The sequence below is a fragment of the Carassius gibelio genome, chromosome A3 (assembly GCF_023724105.1).
Source record: "Carassius gibelio isolate Cgi1373 ecotype wild population from Czech Republic chromosome A3, carGib1.2-hapl.c, whole genome shotgun sequence".
NCBI lineage: Eukaryota > Metazoa > Chordata > Actinopteri > Cypriniformes > Cyprinidae > Carassius > Carassius gibelio.
The window spans coordinates 25299074-25326064 of record NC_068373.1 but is presented as its reverse complement, the minus strand read 5'-3'; the positions used below and the strand labels follow the sequence as shown (position 1 = coordinate 25326064).

The 26991-nt window shown below is 36.7% G+C and overlaps 2 protein-coding genes across 5 annotated transcripts; one reads left to right on the top strand and one right to left on the bottom strand.

Annotated features, from left to right (window-relative positions):
• Positions 1 to 11223: 11223 nt before the first annotated feature.
• Positions 11224 to 15525, bottom strand: atp5pd (ATP synthase peripheral stalk subunit d). Of its 2 annotated transcripts, none has more exons than XM_052552582.1 (6): positions 15473 to 15525; positions 14891 to 15022; positions 13599 to 13695; positions 13441 to 13512; positions 13037 to 13099; positions 11224 to 11518 (listed from the first exon to the last, which is right to left on the bottom strand). In XM_052552582.1, the coding sequence occupies exons 2-6, from the start codon at positions 15010 to 15012 to the stop codon at positions 11387 to 11389; spliced, it is 486 nt and encodes a 161-aa protein (XP_052408542.1). In that variant the 5' UTR covers positions 15013 to 15022; positions 15473 to 15525; the 3' UTR covers positions 11224 to 11386. The 2 variants fall into 2 exon arrangements, with proteins under 2 accessions (XP_052408542.1, XP_052408550.1); XM_052552590.1 differs by having other exon boundaries at positions 15469 to 15521.
• Positions 15526 to 17040: 1515 nt separating this feature from the next.
• slc16a5b (solute carrier family 16 member 5b) lies at positions 17041 to 25815 on the top strand. Of its 3 annotated transcripts, XM_052552533.1 has the most exons (6): positions 17041 to 17234; positions 17470 to 17569; positions 18212 to 18608; positions 22779 to 22922; positions 23005 to 23874; positions 25218 to 25815. In XM_052552533.1, exons 3-6 carry the CDS (start codon positions 18233 to 18235, stop codon positions 25469 to 25471), a joined length of 1644 nt encoding a protein of 547 aa, XP_052408493.1. In that variant the 5' UTR covers positions 17041 to 17234; positions 17470 to 17569; positions 18212 to 18232; the 3' UTR covers positions 25472 to 25815. The 3 variants fall into 3 exon arrangements, with proteins under 3 accessions (XP_052408493.1, XP_052408503.1, XP_052408482.1); XM_052552543.1 differs by lacking the exon at positions 17470 to 17569; XM_052552522.1 differs by lacking the exon at positions 17041 to 17234 and having other exon boundaries at positions 17305 to 17569.
• Positions 25816 to 26991: the final 1176 nt, after the last annotated feature.

Sequence of the window (26991 nt, the reverse complement as noted above, 5' to 3'; positions counted from 1 at the left end):
TATGTGCGAGACTAGTCTATTTATCGAAACTACTACTGCTAGTCGACATTGGAAAGGGGAAATGAAACTAACTTCAGAAAGCTTTTGTTGATAATTTCTCATGTTATGTCCTTATAACACCTAATAAAGTAAGGTTCATATGTGCAGTGCTGCTTTGTTTTCAGGGGTAACCACGGCAACTGCTGTATAAAAGCGCCACCTACTGTCAGAGAATGAATTAGCATTTTGTCTGCTGCTCTTATTGACGTCAGTATTGTTCATTTTAATCGAAAATAAGAACAATTCTGATTAGAACGTATCTGGAATCATTTTACTGTTTGATTCTGAATTTAAAGGGATATTACAGCCAAAAATTTAAATTCTGTTATAATTAGTCACCGTCATTCCAAACACGTAAGACATTAGTTCATTTTCGCAACACAAATTCATATATTTTGATGAAATCCGAGAGTTCGAGTCCGAGTCCCGGGCCGGCAGGAATTGTGGGTGGGGGTAGTGCATGAACAGCTCTCTCTCCACCTTCAATACCACGACTTAGGTGCCCTTGAGCAAGGCATCGAACCCCCAACTGCTCCCCAGGCGCCGCAGCATAAATGGCTGCCCGTTGCTCTGGGTGTGTGTTCACAGTGTGTGTGTGTGTGTGTGTGTGTTCACAGTGTGTGTGTGTGTTCACTGCTCTGTGTGTGTGCACTTTGGATGGGTTAAATGCAGAGCACAAATTCTGAGTATGGGTCACCATACTTGGCTGAATGTCACGTCACTTTCATTATGTTGCTGTCAATGGAGGGTCAAAAAGCTCTCGATTTCATCAAAAATATCTTAAAGGGGACCTAATATGCAAAATTCACTTCTATAAGGTGTTTGAACACAAATGTGTTTTCACAGTGTATAAACAATCAGCCTATAATGGTGAAAATCCACCCACTCCTTTTTATATAATCCCCATAAATCATGAACAGTCTCTTCAAACAGGCAGTTCCAGATTTCTCCATGCTCTTATGTAGGAGTATGGAAGCTCCGCCCACAGATGGTGACAATCTGCCTTATTAGAAGCATACATAATATGTAGATATATGTAAATGCAGTATATAAATAAAGATAATGTATTCTGAAGATGTTTCAGAAGGATTGCATTTCAAAAGCCCTCCAAAAAAATGTATTGGTAAAAATACATATTCTGTTATAATGTAGGCTAATGAAAAGCTAACCAGCCTAAACCTTGATCCCTTGGCTTAAACTGATGATTTCAAGGTCAAGCAGAAGCCTTTAGTTTTACAACCAATGTTTTGCTTTATGAATACATTAAAATGTTTTGCAGCTGAACAATCGACACCAAAGAAGATAAATATAGCTTCTAATCTCAACAAATCAGGAGGCAATGAGCAAAGCTGTATATTTTGCCATGTCAAATTGTTTCTAATCAAATTGTGCACGTATTGTTCACCCGGTTCACTCTAAGGTTGAGGTTTCTGCTGACAACGGACAGTTTCCTGGCCCCTATACTATAATCACGATTAATGGTTCTGGTCCAAATAATGTTAAAATGTACATCCAACCATATGCATTATGAGAATACTGGAAACTATTCATTGAGGACATCTTTGGGGTGGACCATATAAACATAGAGTGGTCAAGATATTTGCAGTAACAGCAAACAGCACAGCGTCTTGGCAGCAAGAGGGCCAGAGAAGGAGCCGGGGGTCCCGAGGGAGAGGAGATGGGCAAGCGAACAAAGCGAGTGATTGGTGCTCTGTGGGCCAGTGACATCTCTTCTGCAGGGGAAGTGGAGGAATGCTGGGAATGTGTTGACTTCACACACGCGCACCCCCCGCAGAAGCCAGGCCCTGATGAGGGCGAATCAATAGGAGCTCTGTGGTGTCTGCACGTGGCGCTTCCTCCAGTACAAACACTACGCCTCGGCCCAGAGGACACCCACCAGCCGGACCTCCCCGCACAGGCAAGAACAACATACATCTTGATTATCAACTTGAAAGCAAATGTCCTCATAGCACCTCGGAATATATATTGAGTATTTTTGAGCATAAAGCAACGGAAAAATGACTTTATACAGAAAAAGTGGGAAGAGTTGTCAATAAATTACTTATAATAGCATTGTTGGAATGTTACAATAGCATAATGCCATACTATTTAGTCTATTCCTATTTCCATACCAAGTACATTTTTTTTAAAGTATGTTAAAGTCTCCTTTTTTCACAAGAGTATAGGGTATGAAACATAGTGTTAGATGAAATGCCAAAACTTTTGTAAAAAACAAAATTACACTTTTTTTTTTTGTTATATATTTAGTCACTTGCTGAACACAATGTGTCATGAGAATTTTTATGTTTAGAATTAAAAAATTAAATATGCATCTGCTTTTTGAAAAAAGCAGCCCGTATTCAGTGTACACTGCTCAGTATGCAGTAAGCAGTACACTAGTTTTCCATTCAGATTGTAGAGCCTCATTCATGAAACATAAGGGGAATTAATTGTTTCAGTGAATAAATGCAACAATTTACATCACAATAGATTTACACACAATTTCTATTCAAATTTGTTCTGCTTGTGTGCTCCATGAATGAGGCCTAAAGGTCTATTGCATACATATACTACAAGTTTAAACAAATATAATGTACAAAAGCATTTTCCAACGAGAGGATGAACCTCCAGAAGAGGTTCTGGAAAATGCATTAAAGCCCTTTATCTAATAAAAATGACAATGTGGTAAAAATATGTTTTCCTAATAGAAGGCTTGGATTATAATGACAGTACAGTATGATAAAATGTTCCATACTAATCAGAGAGGAGAAATGTGAGAGCCCTCGCTGTAAATCACATAAGACTTTGAGAGGGAAAACCAATTCTTGTCTCTGTCACAACCTCTTTGTAAATGACCTTTTGCTGTTTTATTCTGCGCAATTTTTTCACAGAAATGCCATTGTGTGATGTATGCGCACAAACTAAATAGCTTGTGACAATTTGATTGAATACATGAAATAGAAATTGATTGTGAAAGGCCAAACCCCGGCATGGAACTGAGCACTGAAGACTATGTTTTATGATTTCCAAGTGCATCAAAGTCTGGGGAATTATGTGAAGAAATTCCACTATGCACACACTAGACTGCCCTTCAAATAGTCTAGGAGCCCTCACTTCTGTTTTCCTTGTGAATAATAACTGCACTTATGTATGAAGTATGCACTTATAGTGTACTTCAAATCTTGATTTTTAAAACCGTACTTGCAGATAACATATGAATGAATAACAGACACTTACGTGTACCTGAAGAGAGTCCTCTTTCATGACTGCTTCTTAACACTCTCAAGTGCTCTTTATAATGTGAAATTAAAACTTTTAAATTAAAGTACATCTTAAATTCATGATTCAGTATTATTTTGTGATGTTTTATAGAAGTACACTTATTTTGATGTGTTTTTTGATATTGCATAGTTAATATCTCTTTGTATTAAATGGCAACCTCATTAGCACAAATGCAAATATAAATGCAGGACAAAGAAGTTTCAATAGAAATTACATGAAATTATATTTTAGTTTACTATAAATGCAATTGAGTTTACTATAAATGTTTGCCAGTACATTCGGCAGTTCACTTTAACCATGTGTCAACAACAGACAATAGAAGCAATTATGAAATTACATATAAAGGTGTACTTAAGTCCTACTACAGGGTTCCTGCGGGGTCTTAAAAAGCCTTAAAAGCATTGAATTTGTTAATTTGGAAATAATACCTTAAAAAGACTTTAAAAAGTCTTGAATTTTGATGCCTGGGTCTTAAAAGTTGTGCTGTATGTAACTTCTATGTATTGTTATTTTCCTCAAAAGTTTCATTTGTCAACCACGATTATTTTGATTAAATGACGTAGCATAAATAAAGAGTGACGGAATCAATAATTCAGAACGCAACGCAGCCACGGGTCACAGTACAAAATACTGCGAACATGTGATGCATTCAGTAAATGGAGATCATGTGCTACAGCACCACAACCATAGACTGCAACAAGCAAAGGAGAAGCACGAAAAAAAAAAAATCTCAGCATTCCACAGGAAAAGGTTGACTGACGCCGTTATATTTTTAAAGTTTGTTTTTACGTTAGCTAGCTAACGTTACCAATTTCATTCTGAGGTTATGGGGAAATCTAAATTTAATGAAGCGTGGCTGGATAAAAACTATTTTCGTCATTGGACAGCAATGTTTTTGAGGATTTTTGCACCTTATGCAAAAAAAGGATTCAGCTAGGTACAAAGGGGAATGAAGGCATTAGAGCCTAATGCCAAGTCATCCAAGCACAATGCAATTTTGTCCAAGCAATGGACAAAAACAAACTCCTTCCATCGCTTGCGTGTTTCAACCAACTAGTGTTAAGGGCCGTTCACATATCGCGACTTTTGCGCACTCAAGTTCGTTATTTCTGGATCTGCACACAGCTTTTGGGTCCTCGCCAACAATAAAAGCCAAGGTGTTGTAGACTCTTAACACAATCGGTAAACACCAGTCCTACAATGGAAATGAGGGTATCACAGAGCTTTTCAAATGCATGTTCCCTGACTCCGACATCGCTAAATATTTACTTGCGGTCACGATAAAGGAGAAGTTGACAGAACTGGCTGTCCTTGATAAAGAGATTGCTGTCCTGAGTGAAGAGCTAAGGAGTTGACTCTGTTTCTTAATTTAATGTGTTGTTGAGTTCTCATTTTCAATGTTTATTGTTCAGGGGTCTCTCAGTTCCCCATATTCCCAGCATGGAATAAGTAGCTAGCTAATGTTAAAAAAAACTTAACATTGTTCGGCAAACTGTTTTGTGGCCTACTGAAATGTTTTTATTTTTCACACCTGCTTGGCTTATCTTTTACCGATTCCACATTTGAAAAATAAATGAAAACAAGTTCAATGATTTTGTTTTTCTTTTCTGGTGGGGACGTGAAATAGGTATAGGTTTTTTATATAAATGGTCTTAAAAAGGTCTTAAAAAGACTTGAATTTTACTTGAGGAAACCTGTAGGAACCCTGTACTAAGCAATTAAAGCAATCTAAAGTTAAAGTTCAATAAGTAAATAATGAATTTTCATTTAATTGTAATTAATATCCACGTACGTGTCTGAAAGTATTACATGCAGTTTACAATTAAGAATATTCTTTTAAAGTGTATTATTTCTAAAAATGAAGGTGAAATAGTTTAATGTGTGCGGATTTCTTTACTGTGTCGACGTATTCCCCATTGAAACAGGAAGTTTTGGCTTCACACTTTTTAAGATAGATCTTAGCTTGTAGCTATTTATGAATGAAAGCACTGAATACACTTTTAAAATGAATAAATTCCAGCTACTTCCACATTTAGGAAAGGACAGAGTGCAGAAAATCTAAAGACACATTGGCAAACCACTATTTGCTACATGCTAATCATGAGAGGTACTTTACAGTTTAGTGGTAAGGGATGTTCATTTTCTAGAAAATGTGCATTGTGTATGACAAGCAGTTACAGAAATACTGCACATTTAACTGTAAACATGTATATCTGCTTGCTAACTGTTTGTTATAACTGTTTATGTCAGTGGTTAACAGTACACTATAGCATACATATGAGCTGAGGCTAATGGCTGCAGGCTTAAAGCCACACATCTCATAATTGTAACTGCATGGGGTCTTTAAAGCAGCTATGAAACTTATACAGCATAATAAATCACCCGTACACTTATCAGTTCACTTCTGCCATGTGTTCCATGAACTCTGCCAGTGCTGTTTTTATTGGGGCAATTTCTGATTTGAACTCAGTTGACAAATTTGTTTATGAGTATGAGAAATCAAACTGATAATCACGTCACACTGGATTTACAACCTTCCTCTTCTGCCATCGATTTGCACCCTGTCGTCCTGTGTGTTGAGTGTCTGTCACCTCACAGGAGTGAATGGAGTCATATACGTGGGATCTGTAAGCAACCACACAGGGTATAGGGCCCTTGAGAACGGCCCTCTCAGCACCCCCAAAAGAGGCTGTGTCTAGATGAGAGAAGAGGAAGATGTTAGACAAACACACTACCAAAGGCAGTTCTGTTTACTCTTCCCCCTCCCCCACCAGTCGCCATTTGCTAAAGCTGGCAGTGCCATTTCAGTGGCCTCATGGCAACAGGAGAACATGTCAGTGGGGTAAGTACTTTCTCATGATGTCATGAATTCATTATCTTGGCACAATGAAATACTGCATTGTCTGGTGCTCCTACATTTTCAGAATGAGATGGATTGTAAGAAACAGATTTCGTTTTCATTCAGTGTCATATTAAGAACCACACTATGACATTTATGTCAGTGAAGGCCATAAAGCCTGGACATAGTTATATTGTCGGCGACTGTTCCAGTTACACTAGAATGTCTGATCACCTTAATTATTCTGGCATGTTGTACATTTAGAATAAATCACAAAGCTTTGAGAATTTTTTTTTTTTTTTTTTTTTTTTTTGAAGTTTGCCATTCAACAAAACCACTATTATTGAAAGGAAAATTCCAGTTTGGGACAGCATGAGGGTGAGTAAGTGACATCACAGCTGTCATCTTGATTGAACCGTTCCTTTAATCAAGTGCATTGGTGTCAGTTTCGACTTGAGATTCTCCCAGATCCTAAATCTGATGAGCGTGCAGACATTAGCATTTGTAGAGAAACTATGCCTCCATTCATTCAGAAGTAGGCATCTCTTCCACACTTAAATATCAGCGTCTAAGTCTGTCTGCAAAGCTGGTTGTTTGTTCAGAGTAAAGAGCATCTGTGGTGTTACCGCAGCTTTAACGGAGTCCGTGGCAACCAGAGTGGCCCACCCTGACCCGGACCACTTCATAGAGGATGTGAGTGGTCCTGAACTAACCCGGGATAAATTCAGTCATTAAAATAAGGGCAGACGGGTTCATACAAGTGTCACACACACAACAGCCATTGTGAGGTGACAATGTTGGTTCGGGCTCAGCAGGAAACAGGCGGACGGAATGTGATGATGGATGGATCTCTCCAGGGCACAATGGATAAGGAGATTGGGAAATGCAGACGGAGGGCCACACAGAGGCGGATGTGAGCTGTTTGCTCCGGGGCAAAGTGAGAGTGATGGAAAGGTGGGGGTTTGAAAGACATTAACAGAGACATAGATGTCATTCCATAATGTGTGTGTGAGATTGTCATAGAACTGTTATCTTTGTTTTGAAAAGATATGTATTATCTTTGGTGTAGATATTGTGGATTTATGTTGTGAAGCAAAAAGGCAAAGGGTATAGTTAGGTACGACAAAAAGCAGCGAGACAGAATACATTAAATGTGATATGATATGATATATGATACGATACGGTATGTCATGGTACAATATAAAACCGATTTTTACAAAAGGTTTCGAGTTCATTCAGTGAGATTTTTGAACTGCTTCTTGTTTGGATATTCTAACAAGCCTGAAATGGTTAGCAAATCCCTTAGCTTTGTCTCGCCTATTAGAAACAGACAACAATAGTGTCATCTCATACAGGAAACCAATCTCTCACTGTCTCATCCTTCTGCCAGGAACGACTACAAATTGCTACTGTTAGTCATGAAGGCTGCAAGCCAAGTGCACACAGGTTCATTGGCCTCTATATGCAATCACTGGATCACCTGATGGAATTCAGGCCTGTTTTTTCCAGCACAACAAAAGAGCTCTGTTTGCAGAAACTCTCTGATCTGATACAACTTATGTAAGAAAAGGGAGGGGCACACAGTAAGAGGCAACAAAATATCTCATGTTGGGGGGGGGGCTTATTTATTTGGACTATTTTGAAAAGAGAGAAACATGAATACAATTTATATATAAATATCTAATATACTATATAAAACAGAAGTTATTTCATTTAATTTACTACTTTTTTACGTATTTTGTTTTATTTTTTAATTATTTATTTATTTAAGTAACAATATTACAATATATAATAAATGTATTATTAAACAAACACTTCTGTTTGAAAGTTTGGGGGTTTTCATGTTTTTCAAAACCTTATGACACCAAACATTTAATGTTATTTATTTATTGAAACGTTTATTGTTTTTTCAGTGTTGAAAACAATATTTTTTTTTTGGCACGTGCAATACATTAATTATTTATTTATTTATTTTTCTGTATTGTATGAAGGTTGAGTTGGACAAAACATTTCTGAGGCTCAAAAAAAAAAAAACACTTTGGTTTCCTCAATACTTAGAACCAATGTTCTGATCTGAATTTAAATCGCTATATTAAGAACAAAAAGTTCTGCAAATTAGCAATCCTTTAAAAAAAGTGTTTTTGTTGAACCAATCAAGTGCAAAGCTCAAACCAACACCTCCAGACAGGACATGAGTAATATCTGCTAGTGTCAGATCTGAGATGTGTCACAGATGTGTCACAAAAAAAGTAACATATCTACAGAGCCAGATCCATGGACGGTGTCAGATCTTTATCATTACACTATCTATGGCAGGTCCCGGTGTGATGACAGCTCTATGAACAGGGACAAGTGTGTGTGTGTGACAGCTGTATCATCAGCTGTGGAAAGAATGGCTGAGTAGAGGGAAAGTACATATTAAACAACAGTCACAGACACGCACACACACACACACACGCACACGCACACACTGTCAGCAATGGTTGCTGCACATATGCACAATCCTGGCATTTATATTCTTCATGAGGGCAACAGTAACATCTTGAGAATGAGCTCAGGCATGGAGATTGACTAAAGGAAGCATACAATGACAATGCCAGAGTAAACACAATAAGCAGTATATTATGAGCTGAGGGTAAACAACAGTGACGGGGCTGTAAATCGTGCAGATTATAATCAATAATGTCTTCTTGCATTACTGACAAACTATTTTCCTGTGTGAAACTGTAAAGCTGCTTTGAAACATTGTTTGAAGCGCTTTACAAATAAAGATGACTTGACTTGTGATGATTTTGAGTTCTGTGTGAATCTGATGAAAAGATACTGCATTTTGCAACATTTTCACAAGACAAACTCAGTGGGATGTTTTAGGAAACTTAACTGCATGTTAATAGAAATTAAATTCAAATGTACCGTAGTTAAAATATTTGAAAAAACTTGGTTTTGACTAATCAAAAAAAGTTAAGTGAATTTGTGGTTCTTGTGATTTTAAAAACTTTTGGCCTAAAGGCTTTTGTAGACAATATAAACTGTGCTTACATATGAATTTCATTCAAATGTTTATTTAAAAATATATATGAAATGAATGAGTGAATAGTAAATGAAAAGCAGCGCACAAGATGTGTTGAGACTCCGGGAAATCTCACTCTTTAACTGCAATGTAGCCAGTGTTTCTGGCCTTCTGTTTTGAATGGTCCTCTCAGATAAAGAGTCATTTGTGAGCATATTTCTGGCCGTGTTGTTGAGGGTCATGCACTGCCACACTGAACACAGCATCAGATATATTAGCAGACGTTCCTCTCACTGACAGACCGAATGCCTGGCTGCTCAAACAGTTGTTTCTGTTTGTTGCCATGAGCTCAGAGATTGATTATAGGCGGACAAACACGCCTCTTAAACTGGAAAATGTGCTGACATAAAAAAATTCCCTCGACCTCTGCAATCTATAACACGCATGACTGCCCAGGAATGTCAAATGCCATGAATACCACACTTACAAAGATAATTTGAGTAAGTGGAAATGTCTTCTATAAGTAAACTCCAAGAGGATATATATATATATATATATATATACACACACACACACACACACAAATATATATTGCTCAAAACGGCCCTTACCCTAAATGTAGTGAATAACAGGAGAGTACATGTGAGATTAAGAAATCATGTATAATGTCACATTTTCACAAGTAATCATTTTCTGTCTTTATTTGATGAAACAGGGTTGAGTCGTTAAGCTTGACAATCACAATATCACAATATTAATAATGGTATAGTTATAAAAGAAGATGGTAGCGCCCATGTCTGCTCACAATGTTGTTCAGAAGTCATATGGTGTCACTTCCTATTAATGATGTCACATAAGGATCAGTTCATTATTTTTATGATTTTGTGTAACGGGGTTGAGGGGTTACTGAAGTACTGAACTAAATAGTGATTTTATTGAATAATCAAGAATTTACTTAGGAAAAAAAAAAAAAAAAAACATTACCAGTTCAGATAGATATTTATGAGAATAGCAAAATTTATGGACTTTTTTTTAAATTGTATTATTTATATCCCAAGTACACTTTCATAGAAGGCCATGAGGGACATGACAAAATAGGTGGTGTCCACTGAAAAAAAAAAAAGATCATTTCTAATATATAGATAAAATGTCTTTTTTTTTTTTTCAATGAATAAAAAAAGATTTTTAAAATAGATTTTGGTGGCCCGACAGATGAAATACACTTAAAGTGATCAGAGGAACTCGAATCATAGGGGTTTCTAGTTGGAATGACTCACTAATAGTATTAGTTAGATGCCAGAGATATTATTAATGTTTTATTGTTTAATTATTAATATTATAATTGAGCCGGACTATAAACGTGTATCATAATACTTTCGTTGTTATTCAATGTATGCAAGTTGCACTGTATCACGTCCAGTCACTGTTATATATAGATATGTAGATTGACTGCGCCCTCTAGTGGTTGATTTGAGTTTCTCAAATTTCTGAGCATGACAAATGCAGGTTTATGATGTGGCCTTGAGACGACAGCCGTGACTAAAGCTAAGCATCACATAAAAGACACTCACTGTGTAGCTCCAATTTCAGTTCATCATTTTTATACAGTGGTGACTATTAATCAAAGATGTCCAAACTATTTAAATGATGCATGAAAATTCAAGTTCTGCACATTTTCAGAGAAATAAGATTTGTATGGCATGATCTTCTTTTTGGCCTGAGTCTAACATATATATTAAAATTTCCACTAGTTCAGTCAGTGCACTGTAAAGAAAGACTTCAGAGGTTAATAATAATAAAACTGATATTTTTCATCAGCTGTTTGGACTCTCATTCTGACGGCACCTATTCACTGCAGAGGATCCATAATTGAGGAAGTGACGTAATGCTAAATTCCCCCAAATCTGTTCTGAAGAAGAAACAAACTCATCTACATCTTGGATGACCTGAGTGAGAGTACATTTTCAGCAAATGTTCATTTTTGGGCAAACTACTACTTAAAAAAAAGTTTTTACTTCGGTTTCAAAATGTTGTGCAAAAATGATTACAAATGTAATTTAAACAATTTGTCTTTATTTTTATCCACAAATAAATGAGAAATGGGTCATTTCACGACTGGAATCACTTCTACAGCAGAAGCATTACTCAGACCAGACTATATCGAGCAACCTCAGATTCAAAGATACATTCCTGAAGCTCTGGCTGCTGCTAATAAATTACAAGTCGGCAATAGGTTTGTGTGGCCAGTATGGATGTTTGACCTTGTCCAGCTTGGTCTCTGGGAAGGTGTTGTTGAGATCTTCTATGGTCATCTGATCGAAAGGAATCATGTTCCTGAACTTCTCAAGCTGCCAAGGACAAACAGTGGAAAAATTAGTAAAATGCTTCATAATCTTGAATTTGATCAAATCCAATCTTTTTATTGATGGGTTTCCAAGACAAATTATTTAGCTAATAGGTCTGCAGGATTAATCGAATGTGATTGTCATGCACATCTTGTCAGTTCTGTGATCAGTAGTAAATCTCATTCACCTGCATGCAAGAAAAAAAAAAAAAAACTATGCAGATGATATAATCGATTATGAAGTCGAAGAAAAAAACTCTAGCGATAATGACAGCTGTTTGCATAGCTTGTCAGTGAACTACAGCTCTGTGTATTAAATGCTGCTCCATCTGAAAGCAGGTGAATATACCACATTTAATAACATGTCTTAACTCCAAACTCACTTCATAACCTATTTGAAAAATCCTTCTGAGAGACGACATGTCTTCATACATAGAATAAAGCACGCAACAGATTTCATTGTATTCTAAGCAGTAATAAAGGCTATGTCGATTAGCATTGCATAATAGATATACTTTGTTATAATATTATAATAAGACCTTAGACAAACCATATATTGCTGTAGTCATGTGTTTATTAGTCACTTAAATCAATGAAAGTAGTTAAATCTTTTGTTTATTTGTTTATTATTTATTATTTATTCAGCAACCACTATAGCGATTTCCTGAGTTTCTTCTTCGGGGCATATTTGGACTTTCACAGCGAGAGCGCCCTCTGGCCTTCGGATGGAGATTTACTGCTGATCACAGAATAGTGCTTCACTGAACGATTCAGGATGGCTCAGTTTACATTTCCACAGTGGCTTAGTACCGCTTTAGAGTGGGCAGGATTATTAAGTTGCAGCAGTTGCGCCACAAATACTGCTACGACTCCTGAAAAACTTTTTCATTCCATGTCGCCGTCAATGAAAGAGACTCTGTACTTCCTCTACAGACCATGAAACAGACATTTTTAGTTAGTGTCACAAGTTCAGTGACACAGGTAGTGACAACACTGATCAAACAGTGATCAGCAGTTTTCACATCACGTTTTGTTAATGGTACAGTTCACTTGGGACATCAACCGAGGTGGCACTAAAAAAGGTACCAGGTACTGTACCCAGTGGAAAAAAACCCAAAAGTGAACCATACCGAAAGTACCATGCCACACCATGCAGTGGAAAAGCACCAACAGATACACACGACAATCCAACTTCTGTCTAATTATGATTTTGATTTCATTATGATTTATCATGCAGCCCTATTAGCTCATGTACATTTTTGCGCATGTGTTTCTTCTATCACATTATCTACTTCTAACATTTTTAGACTACTCAGTATTAGGGTTATGCTCAATGGGTCAGCAAGAAGTCATTATTTCTTAGAAACACAAGACAAAAGCCATGGGATCATGTTCTGGTCTAGAAGCAAAATCATTAAATGGTTTGGCAATTACATGCACTTTTAGACTAATTTGCCAAGATAGATTAGAATAAATTGCCAAATGACTTTATCAACACAGTAATGCTGAAGGTTAAACTCACCCCCTTCTCATACTCAGCAATGTGAGCTTTAGATGCTTCCAGATAAGCAGCTGCAGTTTTGTTCTGAAATACATTAAGAGACAACAATTACATGCAAATAACTACTGGAACAAGCAAATGCCCTGAATTTGGCCTAGTACAGTAAAAGTAACTATTTACAGAATGATGTTAAAATTGTCAAGTTTTCAAAACTCTGACCTCTTCAATCATTAATTTGCATTGGCTCTCAAAAATGTTGACTGAAGTATTCAAATGTCTAAACTAGTTGTGTGTAATGTTGCGGTTTATAAACCTGTATTATTATATGGCTGCCTATAAGTGAAATATGTTAATTTTTTTGTTGTGTCCACTTAAATAACAGTGTAGAAAGTATGTGCTGTGCTGAAGTATGAGGAGAGACTCACAGCCTCCTGCTCCTGGGCATCAATCTTTGCTGTCTGAGTGTCCACTGGCTGAGGGACCGTCAAGTCAGCAAACTGTAGAATGAGACACAGGGAGGAAAAAGATGATAAGACACCTAGAAAAACAAGAAGAGGGAAAGCAAGACATCACTGGCTCTCACCTTCTTCTCAAACTCGTCCACCATGCCTGCTTTAGCCACAACACTCCTGTAGTAAGTCCAGTCGATGGGAGCTGGCTTCTCTGGCAAGGACGCAAGTCTGCAAGTAAAACATAGTTCAGCACAAATTAGAATTAACTTGTTTGATATGAAATTTAATGTTTCTGTAATTTTCTAAATCTATATCTAAATCCAAAAACCTGTGCTTGTGTATTTCAGCATTTATACACACAACCAGTCAAAAGTGAGGAATATTTAATTTTTTTTATATTTTGACATGTTTTATATGCTCACAGATTCTAGGTTTATTTAATAAAAAAAATACAGTACAAATAGTAATATTGTAAAATAAAATTACAATTTAAAATTGTTTTCTTAAAATCTTAAAATCGAATATATATTTCTTTAGGCAAAGCATTCCTCCAGTCCTCAGTGTCACATAATCCTTCAGAAATCATTCTAAAATACTGATTTACTCAATTATTAATAATGGCTCATAATCAATGTTGACAGTTTTTGCTGCTTAATTTTTTTTTTCATTTTTTTATTTTTATTATTTGACAGAAATTGTAACATTATAAATATCTTTGCAATCAAGTTCATCATTTAAATGTGTCCTTTCTAATTAAAAGTATCTGAATAGTAGTGCATCACATTTTCCACAAAAATATTAAGCAGGAAAACGCTTTAAATTTTTTTGAGCAAATCAGCATATAAGAATGATTTCTGAAGGATCATGTGACACTGAAGACTGGAGGAATTATGCTGAAAATTCAGCTTTCCATCACAGGAATTAATTACATTTTTAAACACACTCAAATACAAAGCAGTTATTTCAAATTGTATATTATATAATATTTCACAATATGTTGTAAACATCGTGACTGAATCGCAAAGCATTGTGATATTAGATCTACATCGTGAATGAAACTGTAGAATATCAGAAAATAATTTTTTTGTCCACTATTGTCTAGACAACAGAACTGGCTCTGACTGGACTGAAACAAACTTCGAAACCAAGCCATGTAGATTTTAGTTTTTTAATCCATAAGTACTGATTCAATATCTTGAGGAAGAAGAATTGTTAAACAGTGCACCAACACAACTTAAGTCAAGTATATGTATATCTAATTTTTTATTTTTACTTTTACATATAGTACACTTCTTACTGGGACAGTCCATTGACCTGCACCTGACCTATGTTTTTTTTGCACAAGGGCACAATGATGATGGTTTATTTAGCTAGTTGAAACTGTGCAGTTCATGTGCTTCATGGAGCCAGCAGACAGACTCACTTAGCAGCTACAGAATCACTGCGGGTCTTCAAGCTGTTGAACATGGCCCTCTGGTTCGGTGGGACCCTCTCTGCAAAAGCCACCCAGTCGATGGCCTTCACAGCTGCACGGCGCCCAGCCATCTCTCTGCTCCTGGCAAAACATTTCATGCAGACACGGTTATTCAGAATGACAAAGATCCTTCACAAGCCTGCAAACTTACCCCAACTGCATACAAAGCAAAACACTTCATGAATGTTATCCAGATCTAAACAGTCACAGAATACCAACATTCAGGACTCAGAAAGACACCAGCTTAGAAAAACCTTTTCGCATTTAAATAGCTTTCATAAAAGTAATTGTTTTCCATTTTTTAATCACAAATTATGTTAATAAGAACAATTCAAACGAAAAGCCTTCTATGCCCAAGTGAACAAGACAAGGTCAGCGTATGACTTCTAGAATATAAACACAAATATAACCACCCAAAAACAGTTTCATTTATCATTAACAGGAAAGATAAACCTAGTGTTCATTATTAATTCAAATAAAAACAATCGGCGTTTCAATATTTATCAAACGACTGAATTTCGACGTACTTACTGCTCGAGGATTAAGCCGCTGCTTAAGAGGCGTGAAGGAGGCCGCAGAGCGGAAGCGCGGTTAAGAAATCAGCGCTCGCTACTCACACCCAGCGGACTGGAGGAAAGCTGCAACACTGCAATGCATTGTACTGTACACTAGGGGGCGCGAATGTTATATATAATATTTACGGTGCTACCTGGTGCTTTCAAAATCAGAGATTTGTGTCATTTTTTATTTATTTTATATTGATGGAACCTATGCTTACCATGTTAACATTTTATGGTTAGGCTAAAGGGTATGTCTACAAGGCAATCCATCGAGTAGGCTTTTTTTTTTCAAAATGCTTATCAAAACAAAAAATCAGCTGTTACAACAATTTGATGAGTCAAATAGACATTTATACAGACCAATGTACAACCTTCCAGCAATACACATCAGTGTGTCAATAACATACACATGTTTTGAATGAGTTATTTGCATATTTACACTAAACAAAAAACCTTTCGATGTTCAGCGGCCCCATGGCATGTTGTGTTGGCTAATTTTTTTCTTTGACGCAAGTCTGCTTGTTGACTATTTTAAGTCTCAGACATTTTGACCTGTGCTGGTCTGTGGCCGTCTGCCTATCTGCGACTTTTTTTTTTTCAGAGATTTTCAAAGTAAAGTTCTGTATGATTTTTGTTCAGTACTGTAGTGAAATATAATCCTGTCTTCAGAAAGGTAACTGGCTTGGCAGTTTTACAGTTTAATTTGACATTAGCCTCAAATAGTTAACATTTTAGGATCATCCCCCACTGACAGAATCCACTGAGCACAAGATCAGCTGATATACACAGAGGTGAAATCTGTTTGTGAAATTTGAGTTTGCTTCTAATTTTTAAAAACACATGTGAGAAGCACAAAAGGCACCTGTGTTGTGACCCTTCTGCTTTAAAGCAATACTTAAATGTCCGACTTCACTTTCTGAACTTCACAATATTTTTTTATGTTATCAGTGCATGCTTGAAATTATACATGTGCATTAATCCATAAGCAACCACTTGTTTAAAAGGTTTACCTGACATCCGTCAAACATTAGAGCACTTCCAGTGATAAACTGTAATAATGAAATATTATTATATCATTTAGAATAACTGTTTTCTATTTGACTTTATTTTAAGTTGGAATTCATTCCTGTGATGCAAATCTGAATTTTCAACATCATTATTCCAGTCTTCAGGGTCAAATGATCCTTTCAAGAAATTATTCTAATAAGCTGATTTGCTGCCCAAGAAACTTTTATTATCAGTGTTATTACATTTGGACTGTTTAATATTTTAGTGGAAACAAATACAGCATTTATTTGAAATATAAATCTTAACATAAATACCGTATATTTACCGTCACTTTTGATCAATTGAATGCCTCTATGCTGTATAAAATCATTGGTTTCTTAAAATTTATATAAATATATTTATATATATTTTATATTGATGGGATGCCGTGGTTTATTCGCTTTGACGTGGGTGGCATTTGCGACGCTGTCGGTTGTTTTATTACGTCAGAGTTCGATATAGCGTGGCAAAGGGTCAGCGATGAATAGATCATAATGGAGTTTATAAAGTGTGTTCAACAGCAACACACACCGAGGATCACTAAACGTCAAGTAGGCTACACATGTCATTGAGGAACAAACAAACAAACTGGTGTTCATTTAGTCGCATTCAGCCTAACATCATAACCTGCTGCTTTTGATGTTGAGATCTGTGTGTGGAGACCGTGACTGATCGTGAATCAGCAGGTGTGGTGTCTTTATCTTTTGACTCCGGCTTTATTTGCCTTATTAAGATTTGTGGTATAAAGGTGAGATCTGATCATTTGGAGATACTTTGTATCGTGTTTCGGAGAACCAGCACTTTAGTTATGTAATGATTAAATGAATTACTCGCGTTGTGCCAGTCTCACGGAGACAGCTGAACGAAATATCAAGTTTATAAACGAATAAATCATTTTCGGTTGTTGAATGTTACTTGCAGCGCGTAACGGACCGAGCGGATTACCGGTGCCTTTCAGCGTTTCAGGAACTGATTGTGCGCGTGATGCTGCCGGTGAACAATCACGGAACAGAAAAGAAAAGTGAGGAATTATAAAACTTTCTGTAGATTGTACTATTAAACTTATGCCAATACTACGACCAATCAACCAAATCAAGTCAAATCATTTTTTTCTCTCTCTTTGGTATTGTATTATAAAGAGACAGCTGTGATAATTAAGTTTTGGGAATGTAAAACATATGTTAAAATGTAATGTAATACGAATAAAATAGTAAATAAAAATAATTAAAAAATCTTTATGACAAGGCGAAGTGAAGCGAATATGAATTTGACATTAATAATGGATAGTGTTATCTTATCTTATATATATATCATATATTTCATTTTACTATATATTCTTAAAAAAATCTTATTTTACCTTTTTTTTTTTTTTTGCTTGGTCACAGGACAATATGACTTTCAGTGACACAAACAAGGATCTAAAAGATATCAAGTTACTCAGCGCTCGATCCCATAATATGGTTGACAATCTATCAATGTGTGTGTTTGAGTGTGTTTTGATTTTAAGTACTCCTTTTTGCATACAGTGCATATATATACATACATACATAAACACAGGGAGATGTGTATTCCTCAAGTATACATTCCTATAACATATTTAACTAATGTGTTTAGATAATACTATAAAATGGATGATAATTTGCTTGTTGTCTCATCCCTTTAGGCACTTGAGTGAGGAGACATAATGACGGAGGGTGTGAAGATTCATCAGGATGCTGCCACAACCTCTGTATCGCGGAGCAGGACGTCCTCTCTGGAGGCTGCAGAAACAGATCTTGTGTCTGAGGAGCCGGATCAAGAGGAAGAAGAATCCTCCAGTGCTCCAGAGGTGCAGCATCCTTCCACTGGAGGAGCAGAGGACAGCGGCGGTGGCCCGGTGGCGCCTGATGGTGGCTGGGGCTGGGTGGTCGTTGCAGCTACCGTTCTGGTCTTAGCGATGACTCTGGCTTTCCCTTCTTGCATTGGGATATTTTACACAGACTTGCAGAAAGACTTCCAGGCCAGCAACACTGAAACGTCATGGGTGCCAGCCATCATGATAGCAGTGCTCCATGCATGCGGTAGGGAGGGATCTCTTATACGACTGATTCATGATGCATTAGTTCATAACGCAATCCTCACTGTGCTCCCGCATTCACCCGCACCACAGGGTCAGATAAAGTACTTGAAAAACACTTCTCTCAAGTTACGGTACTTAAATGGTTGTGCAATACTGATCTGTTTCATGACACGAGGCATAAACACACACATAGGTCAGAGAATGACAGTGGGAGTTTTGGCCATCGTAAGTGAGATTTTTAACCGTAAGGAGTGTGCATTTCCACTTCACAGGGAAATGTATCCAGTTATTGCACTCCATCCCAGTGATTACTAACTCAAAGAATAGCTGACGGGGTGAAAAAGGATTTGGGGCACCGATTGTTTTATTCAGCTTAATGCAGCTTATTGATCGTTACTAGACAGCTTTGCTTGAGGACAAAGTACACCAGATATGCAACCATTACTATTCTTAGATAAGAGTAAAGATCATACATACTGTATTTGATTTAAATCACTTTATCCAAAAAATCCTTGATAATTCATTTAGAGTAGGCTATTCATATAATAATTATTTACTTTTAAACTTGATTTATCAATTTACCACAATTAATTGATCAAACTTAGGACTTATGAGTATGAAAAATTATGCATTATATACAATACATACACTACCATTCTAAAGTTTGGGATCTGAAGGATTTTTTTTTTTTTTATATATTTTTTTCTGTTTTCCAAGGCTGTAATTATTTAATCAAACATATACAGTAAGTACTGTAATATTCTGGGATTTTATTATACATATTTTTTGGACTATATGTCGCACCTAAGTATAAGTCACATCAGTCCAAAAATACATATAAATCGCACTGCATTATAAATCGCCTTTATTTAGAACTAATAACCAATAGAAAACATTACCGTCTACAGTCGCGAGGGGGCGCTCTATGTCTTTAGTGTAGACTACGCCCTCTTGTGGTTTTAGATGGTAATGTTTTCTCTTGGATCATGTAAAATTAATTTTGATAAATAAGTCGCACCTGACTATTAAACAAAGTCGCAGGACAAGCCAAACTATGAAAAAAAGTGCCACTTAAAGTCCGGAAAATATGGTAATTTAAAATAACTACTTTCTAATAGTAAACTGTAATTTACTCCTGTGATGCAAAGCTGATTTTTTTAGCATCATTACTCCAGTTATTATCAATGTAGGAAACTACGGAAGTTCTAAGCGGCCATGCATTATATATTTTTTTCCTTTTTGTTTTCTCGTTATAACGACTTAATTTTCTCGTTATCTCGACATAACGAAGTTCGTTTTCTCGTTATAACGACTTATTTTTCTTGTTATCTCGACATAACGAAGTTCGTTTTCTCGTTATAACGACTTATTTTTCTTGTTATCTCGACATAACGAAGTTCGTTTTCTCGTTATAACGACTTATTTTTCTCGTTATCTCGACACAACGAAAGTTTGTTTTCTCGTTATAATGACATGACAGTTTTACTGTTGCTATAGTAACGAACTCAACTTTGACAGGCATCTGATGGACAACCATGCAGGCGCTCTTACTGTAGCCTATATTTCAGCAAATTTAGCTTCGCCTAGGTAATAACGTCTACAATACTGTATATAAATAAAGGCTGATCAATCACTGTTGATTTTTCCAGAGACAGTACAACAAACGTTTTGTTTTTGTAATTAACATGTTTAAATGGCAACACCGCGAAATTAGAGCTGCTTGGATTAAACTCACTTTTCATTTTCCCTTTATTTGAAATAAAATTATATATAATTTGTAATTTGTAGTACTCATGATGTGGCAGATATCATGTGTGTTACAAGCTTCTGTTTGAAAAGAGCGTCCATGTGTAAGACTACGTGTAGTGTGTGTGTGTGTGTGTGTGTGTGTAGAAAAAAACGATTACAACATTATAGAACAAAACTGAATTAAATTAGCCTATGGATTTTACATATACATCACATTTCTCATCAATATGGTTAACAATAAAGATTATTAATAAGGAAAAGAAGCACATCAGCCTGCATCGTTAAATCCCGTCCTACTGTAGATAAACAGAATACAGTGACGTCAACCTTGGTTTTGATAAGCAGTTATTTTATAACACAGAACGCGTTGGTGAAACTCATGCATCTAGCAGGAACTTAATACACAAAATATTAATATTGATTCAAGCATTTAACATTTATGAATTAATTAAATGTCAGTAATGAAGACTGCACAAATTATAGCGATCATGAGGAAGGTCCGCGTACAGTAAAGTGAATAGTGTACAACGCCCCATCAGTTATATTCGGGTCTATAGTGCCACCTGCTGGCGCAGTTTTGTAACTTCTTAGAGAAAATTAATTCGTTATAACGAGAATACGAACTTCGTTATGTCGAGATAACGAACTTCGTTATGTCGAGAAAACGAGAAAATGAAGTCGTTATAACGAGAAAACGAACTTCATTATGTCGAGAAAACGAGAAAACGAGAAGAAAAAATATTATAATGCATGGCCGCTTAGAACTTCTGTATAAACAGTTGTGCTGCTTAATATTTTTTGGGGAACCGTGACAGATATTTTTCAGGATTTACTTTATTGTCACTTTGAATTAATTTGATGTGTCCTTGCTGAATTAAAAATGAATTTCCTTCAAAAGGAATACTACTGACCCCAAACATTTGAATGGTTATGTTAATCTGTATATACAATATCTTGAGTGAACTATTTAAAAAAATAAAGTGTAACTTAGTGCACACTTCACAGGAACCTTCTGAACTAAAATGCCTATGTTCGGCCAGACAGCCCTGAATCAAACAGGAGGTTATATTCCTGAACTAGCTCTGGAACAGACAAGATACCATTGTTCTTCTTTGAGAAAGGTTTATTCGTCAATCTAACCCTTTCTCTTTTCTGTCAGCTGGTCGAGTTAGTGCCAAAGACAATGTTAAGGTGATCCTGAGAGTTTGTTTTCATGCAGTGGCGTGACGCCTAAAGCATTCATTTAAGCAGGACAACTGTTTTTTAAAGAGCTTGAACGGTACTAACTGCTGTGCTCACGGGGTGCAAAGTGTTATATATCAAATCAAGTTTCTTATTTAACACAAAAAAGAAAAGGCCGTAAGGGGATGATGATATTCTTTGACACTCATTTTCACTCTTGGTGTCTTGGGATGTGACACCTTCTCAGACTCAATCGATAAAATTAGTTTTTAAAGGTGTATTGTTGTTGTTTCAGACTAATGTGCAAAGACAACTATAAATAAGCCTAATGAGACGATTTCCTGAAAAGTAAAAACTATTTCAGGACATTGCTCTGTTTGAGTGGTCAAACATGTTAACCAGTGGCGTAAACTAACCTTGTTACATTTTTTGTACAAAATTTTAAATTAAGGAACAAATTTGTACTAAGTGGTCACTGTTTACTAAAAAGAAGGTCTGAATAAATAAGTCATGGGAACAAATGTGTATCCCCTCCCCCTGCATGTTATGTGTAAGTCTTCAGATATTTGAGTGATTTCTGTACATCTAGTCCATGTTTATGTGAGCTGCATCATATTGCTGCATGGAAATGGCAGCCTGATCCCATAATCAAAATCAGGCTTTTCTGTGAGTGTATTAAATGCCACAAAAAAATACTTTTATTGGCAGATATAGAGTGTTTCATTACCAAATGTGACCATGGACCACAAAACCAGGCTTAAGTTGCTGGGGTATATTTCTAGCAATAGCCAAAAAAAAACAAAAAAAAACTTGTATGGGTCAAAATTATCAATTTTTCTTTTATGCCAAAAATCATTAGGATATTAAGTAAAGATCATGTTCCATGAAGATATTTTGTAAATTTCTTACCATAAATATATAAAAACATAATTTTTGATTAGTAATATGCATTGCTTAGAACTTCATATGGACAACTTTAAAGGGGATTTTCTCAGTATTTAGATTTTTTTTGCACACCCTCAGATAGTCAAATAGTGTCCGATCCTAACAAATCAAACATCAGCTTTCAGTATATCACTGCTGGCAAACTATTGTGTGTCATCATCTGCATATGTGGGCGGACATTAAACGTGATCATCTGTAAGTCAGCTGCAGCTATTGTGTGCACATTGTGACACTGTGTTTTGACGACCAGCATGTTCATTATTGTTCACATTACAATGCCTTTGTCTTTCCGTAGGCCCCTTATGTAGTGTTCTCGTGGAGTGCCTCGGTTGCCGTTCAACAATAATTATCGGTGGGATCCTGAGCGGACTGGGAATGGCAGCCAGCTCATTTGCACGGACATTAGTAGAGCTGTATATCACTGCTGGCATTATCACAGGTAGGTAGGCCTGTGGATTTCCTTCTCAGAAACTGGTTGCTCAGTAGGCTGCATGGACTGAATGATCATCTTTTCTTCTCAGGAATGGGATTCTCTTTGTCTTTCCAGCCGTCGATCACCATGGTGGGCCACTACTTTGTGCGGCGCAGGGCATTCGCCAGCGCCTTGTCTTCCACTGGCACTGCACTTGGGATGAGCATCCTACCATTGCTAGCCAACTATCTGCTGAGCAGCTTTGGCTGGCGGGGCAGCTTTCTGGTGCTGGGAGGGATTCTGCTGAACTGTTGTGTTTGTGGGGCTGTAATGCGCCCCCTTGGGGCCAAACCAAAGATGGATACCAGAACCGGACAGACGAACAATCGCCACTCAAAACTCAAAATCAATTGCCTTTCCATTCCTCATGAACGAGAGGGTCTGAAAGGCCGTCTACGGGCCACTCTATCCACCGTCATGTCTTTCCTGAGCAGGCACATGGCTTTCGACCTGCTGTACAGTAACCCGTACTTCTGTGCCTATGCTCTTGGGGTGTCCTGGATGATGTTGGGCTTCGTGGTGCCTCTCATTTACCTGGTTCCCTATGCCACCGCTTACGGCATGGAGCAAGACCGAGCCGCTCTACTGATGGCCATCCTCGGGTTGATCAACATCACAGTTCGGCCCGCAGCAGCACTGGTTTTCGGGCTGCCTCGCTTCCGTGGAAGCCATAAATTTGCATATCTGTTTGCCTCGGCGGTGCTGATCAACGGATTAAGCAGCTGCATCTGTGGGACGGCCGCCAGTTTCCCAGTACTGCTGGCGTATGTTATAGTGTTTGGGTTTTCCATGAGTCTCATCGGCTCCTTGTTGTTCACCGTACTGATGGACACGGTGGAGATGAGCCGCTTCCCATCCGCCCTGGGCCTCATCAGCATTATGCAGAGCATCATGCTGCTGATTGGTCCACCGTTAGCAGGTGATGTAATGCATTTTTCCTACAGTTTGCATATGCTTTAGCACTACATTAGTGGGTTAAAACGACATGCCTGCTTGTATTTGTCCAGGCCAAGAAACTTCACCTTCATACACTGTGTTCCTTTCCTTACAACAACAAAGTGGTTCTCACACTCCAAAACAAACATAAAAAAGCACCATAAAAGTAGTTCCTTTGAAGTAGATTAATTAGATTGATTAATTAGTAGATCAATTCATGTACAATATTCAAGAGTTAAAGTAATAGAATAGTGTTATGATAAACAAACCACAATTTAGATCAGTATTTCTTCACATCTCTTCTCCTCCACCTGTAGGGTTCTTGGCAGGCCCAGACTGGCCATCGGGAATTTTAGAATTTTAATCCCTTTATAGAAGAAAGAAAGACGTGTGGTCAGTGTGTACTTGGTATTTCCTTTTTTATGGGGACCAAAAGTCCCTACAAGCATAATGCTATCAGTCATTTTTGACCTTGTGGGGGCATTTTTTGGTCCTCCATGAGGAAAACAGCTTATAGATTATAGAGAATAAAAGTTTTGAATGAAAGGGTGTTAAACGATATATTATGCTATATTAGCCTCAGTTGTATTTGTTTGTTTATTTTTTAATATGGCCTTCAGAAAATTCTGTCATAATTTACTCACCCTCATGTTAATCCAAAACTGTGTGACTTACTTTCTTCTGTGGGACTTAAAAGATATTTTGAAGAATGTTAGTAACCAAACCGTTTTGGCTTAATTTACAATAGAAGTCAATAGAAAACAAAACTGTTTTGTTACAAATATTCTTCAAAACACTCGCAAACCACTTAATATCTGTATATGTGTTACTGTTCAAAGTAATACTTTTACTTTTTAACTTTAGTAATATTTTTTAAAGTAATACTTTTATTCAGAGGACGCATTAAATTGATTGGAAATGACATAAAACACTCTACTTCTATTTCAAATAAATCTTTTCAACTTTTTGTTTATCGAAGAATCCTGGAATAAAAATTATATCTTAAAACAGATATTAAGCAGCACAACTGTTGTTGAAAATTGATTCATTATTTCTGCATCACAGGAATAAATGGCATATTCAAATAGTACTGTATTTTTTGACCAAGTAAATGTAGTCTTGATGAGCATAAGAGACTTCTTTCAAAAACATAAAAAAATCATACTGACCCCAAACTTTTAAATGATAGTGTAACTGAACATTTTGCAATACTTAATAAATTACAGAATCAATAAAATGGTATGTTATAGTTCTAACATCCACCAGCAGGGGCTGTTTCACTCCATCTTTTGTGACTTTTTATAAACCATTTTTTTTTTCCTCCAGGAATGCTGGTTGACAGCACTAGGCAATATGCCTATGTGTTCTTCGCCTGCAGCATAAGCGGCTCCACAGCTGGTCTCTTCATCATGCTGTCCTTCTACTGGCTGGACAGACAGAAGGACCGAGAGCTTAAGAGCTCCTTCACTCATAAAGACACAAACGCACTGAAGCCAAGCATTAAGATGACCACAGACTGTGATTACAGTCCAGTGCCTTTACACAGTAACAGTGTCAGAGACATGGAGACTGATGTGTGACCACCTTGTGTGTCTTTCGCCGTACTCATTTTGTTCATTCAGTGCACAGGAACCTAGTCTTTTCTCATCCTAGTTAGAGGACGATCAGATGTATTTGACACAGTGTATGACCACGGATAAAGCACATAAAGGTTTTTGGACTGCTGTAAAAATAGAAAAAGGTCCAATCTATTACATGGTGCAACATGGGAACTTGAATCACTTCAGATCATGTCATAAAACATTCAGAAAATTATATTTTTTATTACTCTAGTCTACTTCAGGGTTTCTAACAAAGGCTAGTTATAATTGACATTCACATTACTGTAATTTAGATTCTGCTGGGAATAAATGAATGTAGAAAACGGATCATTTAAGATGATTAAATTATTATTTCTAGATGCCTTCAATTATAAATGTTATATCTTTTTGTTATATGTTATATTTTATTTTAGTTTTGTGTTCTGCTTTTTAAAATCAGTAACCCATATATTTATGTATTTTAAAGAAAATCGTCAGTCATTTTCTCTCATTGCTGTTTGTGTTTGATCTTGATGGTAAATTAGAACAGCAGACCAATAATAATAATAATAATAATGATAATAACTGCCCTGCTGTAGTCACATGATCGAGTCACAATGGAAGTAAAGTCACATTCCCTCCCTCCCTCATCAAATGTGAATGCCTTCGTTAAAGGTGCACTCTGTAATCTGTCCCTCACTTGAACTAAAGAAATGAAGTCCATCAAAAACGTTTCATGAGATGCTGAGAGGTTTGATGTCCCAACATCTTCAACATATAGTTGAATGTGTACACTTTTTACAAACAGAATCAAGCTGTACTGCATGGTCTAATGATGAAATCCAATTATGACAGATGGCCTATGCAAAATTACTTATTTGTTATTGGGTTTATTCTATTTAATGTATTTTTAGTAAGAATTTAGTGTTAACAGCTGCTAACGTGTATGGGCTTCATCATTTTCCCTTTAGTTACAGTATTGTTCAAAATAATAGCAGTACAATGTGACTAACCAGAATAATCAAGGTTTTTAGTATATTTTTTATTGCTACGTGGCAAACAAGTTACCAGTAGGTTCAGTAGATTGTCAGAAAACAAACAAGACCCAGCATTCATGATATGCACGCTCTTAAGGCTGTGCAATTGGGCAATTAGTTGAAAGGGGTGTGTTCAAAAAAATAGCAGTGTCTACCTTTGACTGTACAAACTCAAAACTATTTTGTACAAACATTTTTTTTTTCTGGGATTTAGCAATCCTGTGAATCACTAAACTAATATTTAGTTGTATGACCACAGTTTTTTAAAACTGCTTGACATCTGGGTGGCATGGAGTCAACCAACTTGTGGCACCTCTCAGCTGTTATTCCACTCCATGATTCTTTAACAACATTCCACAATTCATTCACATTTCTTGGTTTTGCTTCAGAAACAGCATTTTTGATATCACCCCACAAGTTCTCAATTGGATTAAGGTCTGGAGATTGGACTGGCCACTCCATAACATTAATTTTGTTGGTTTG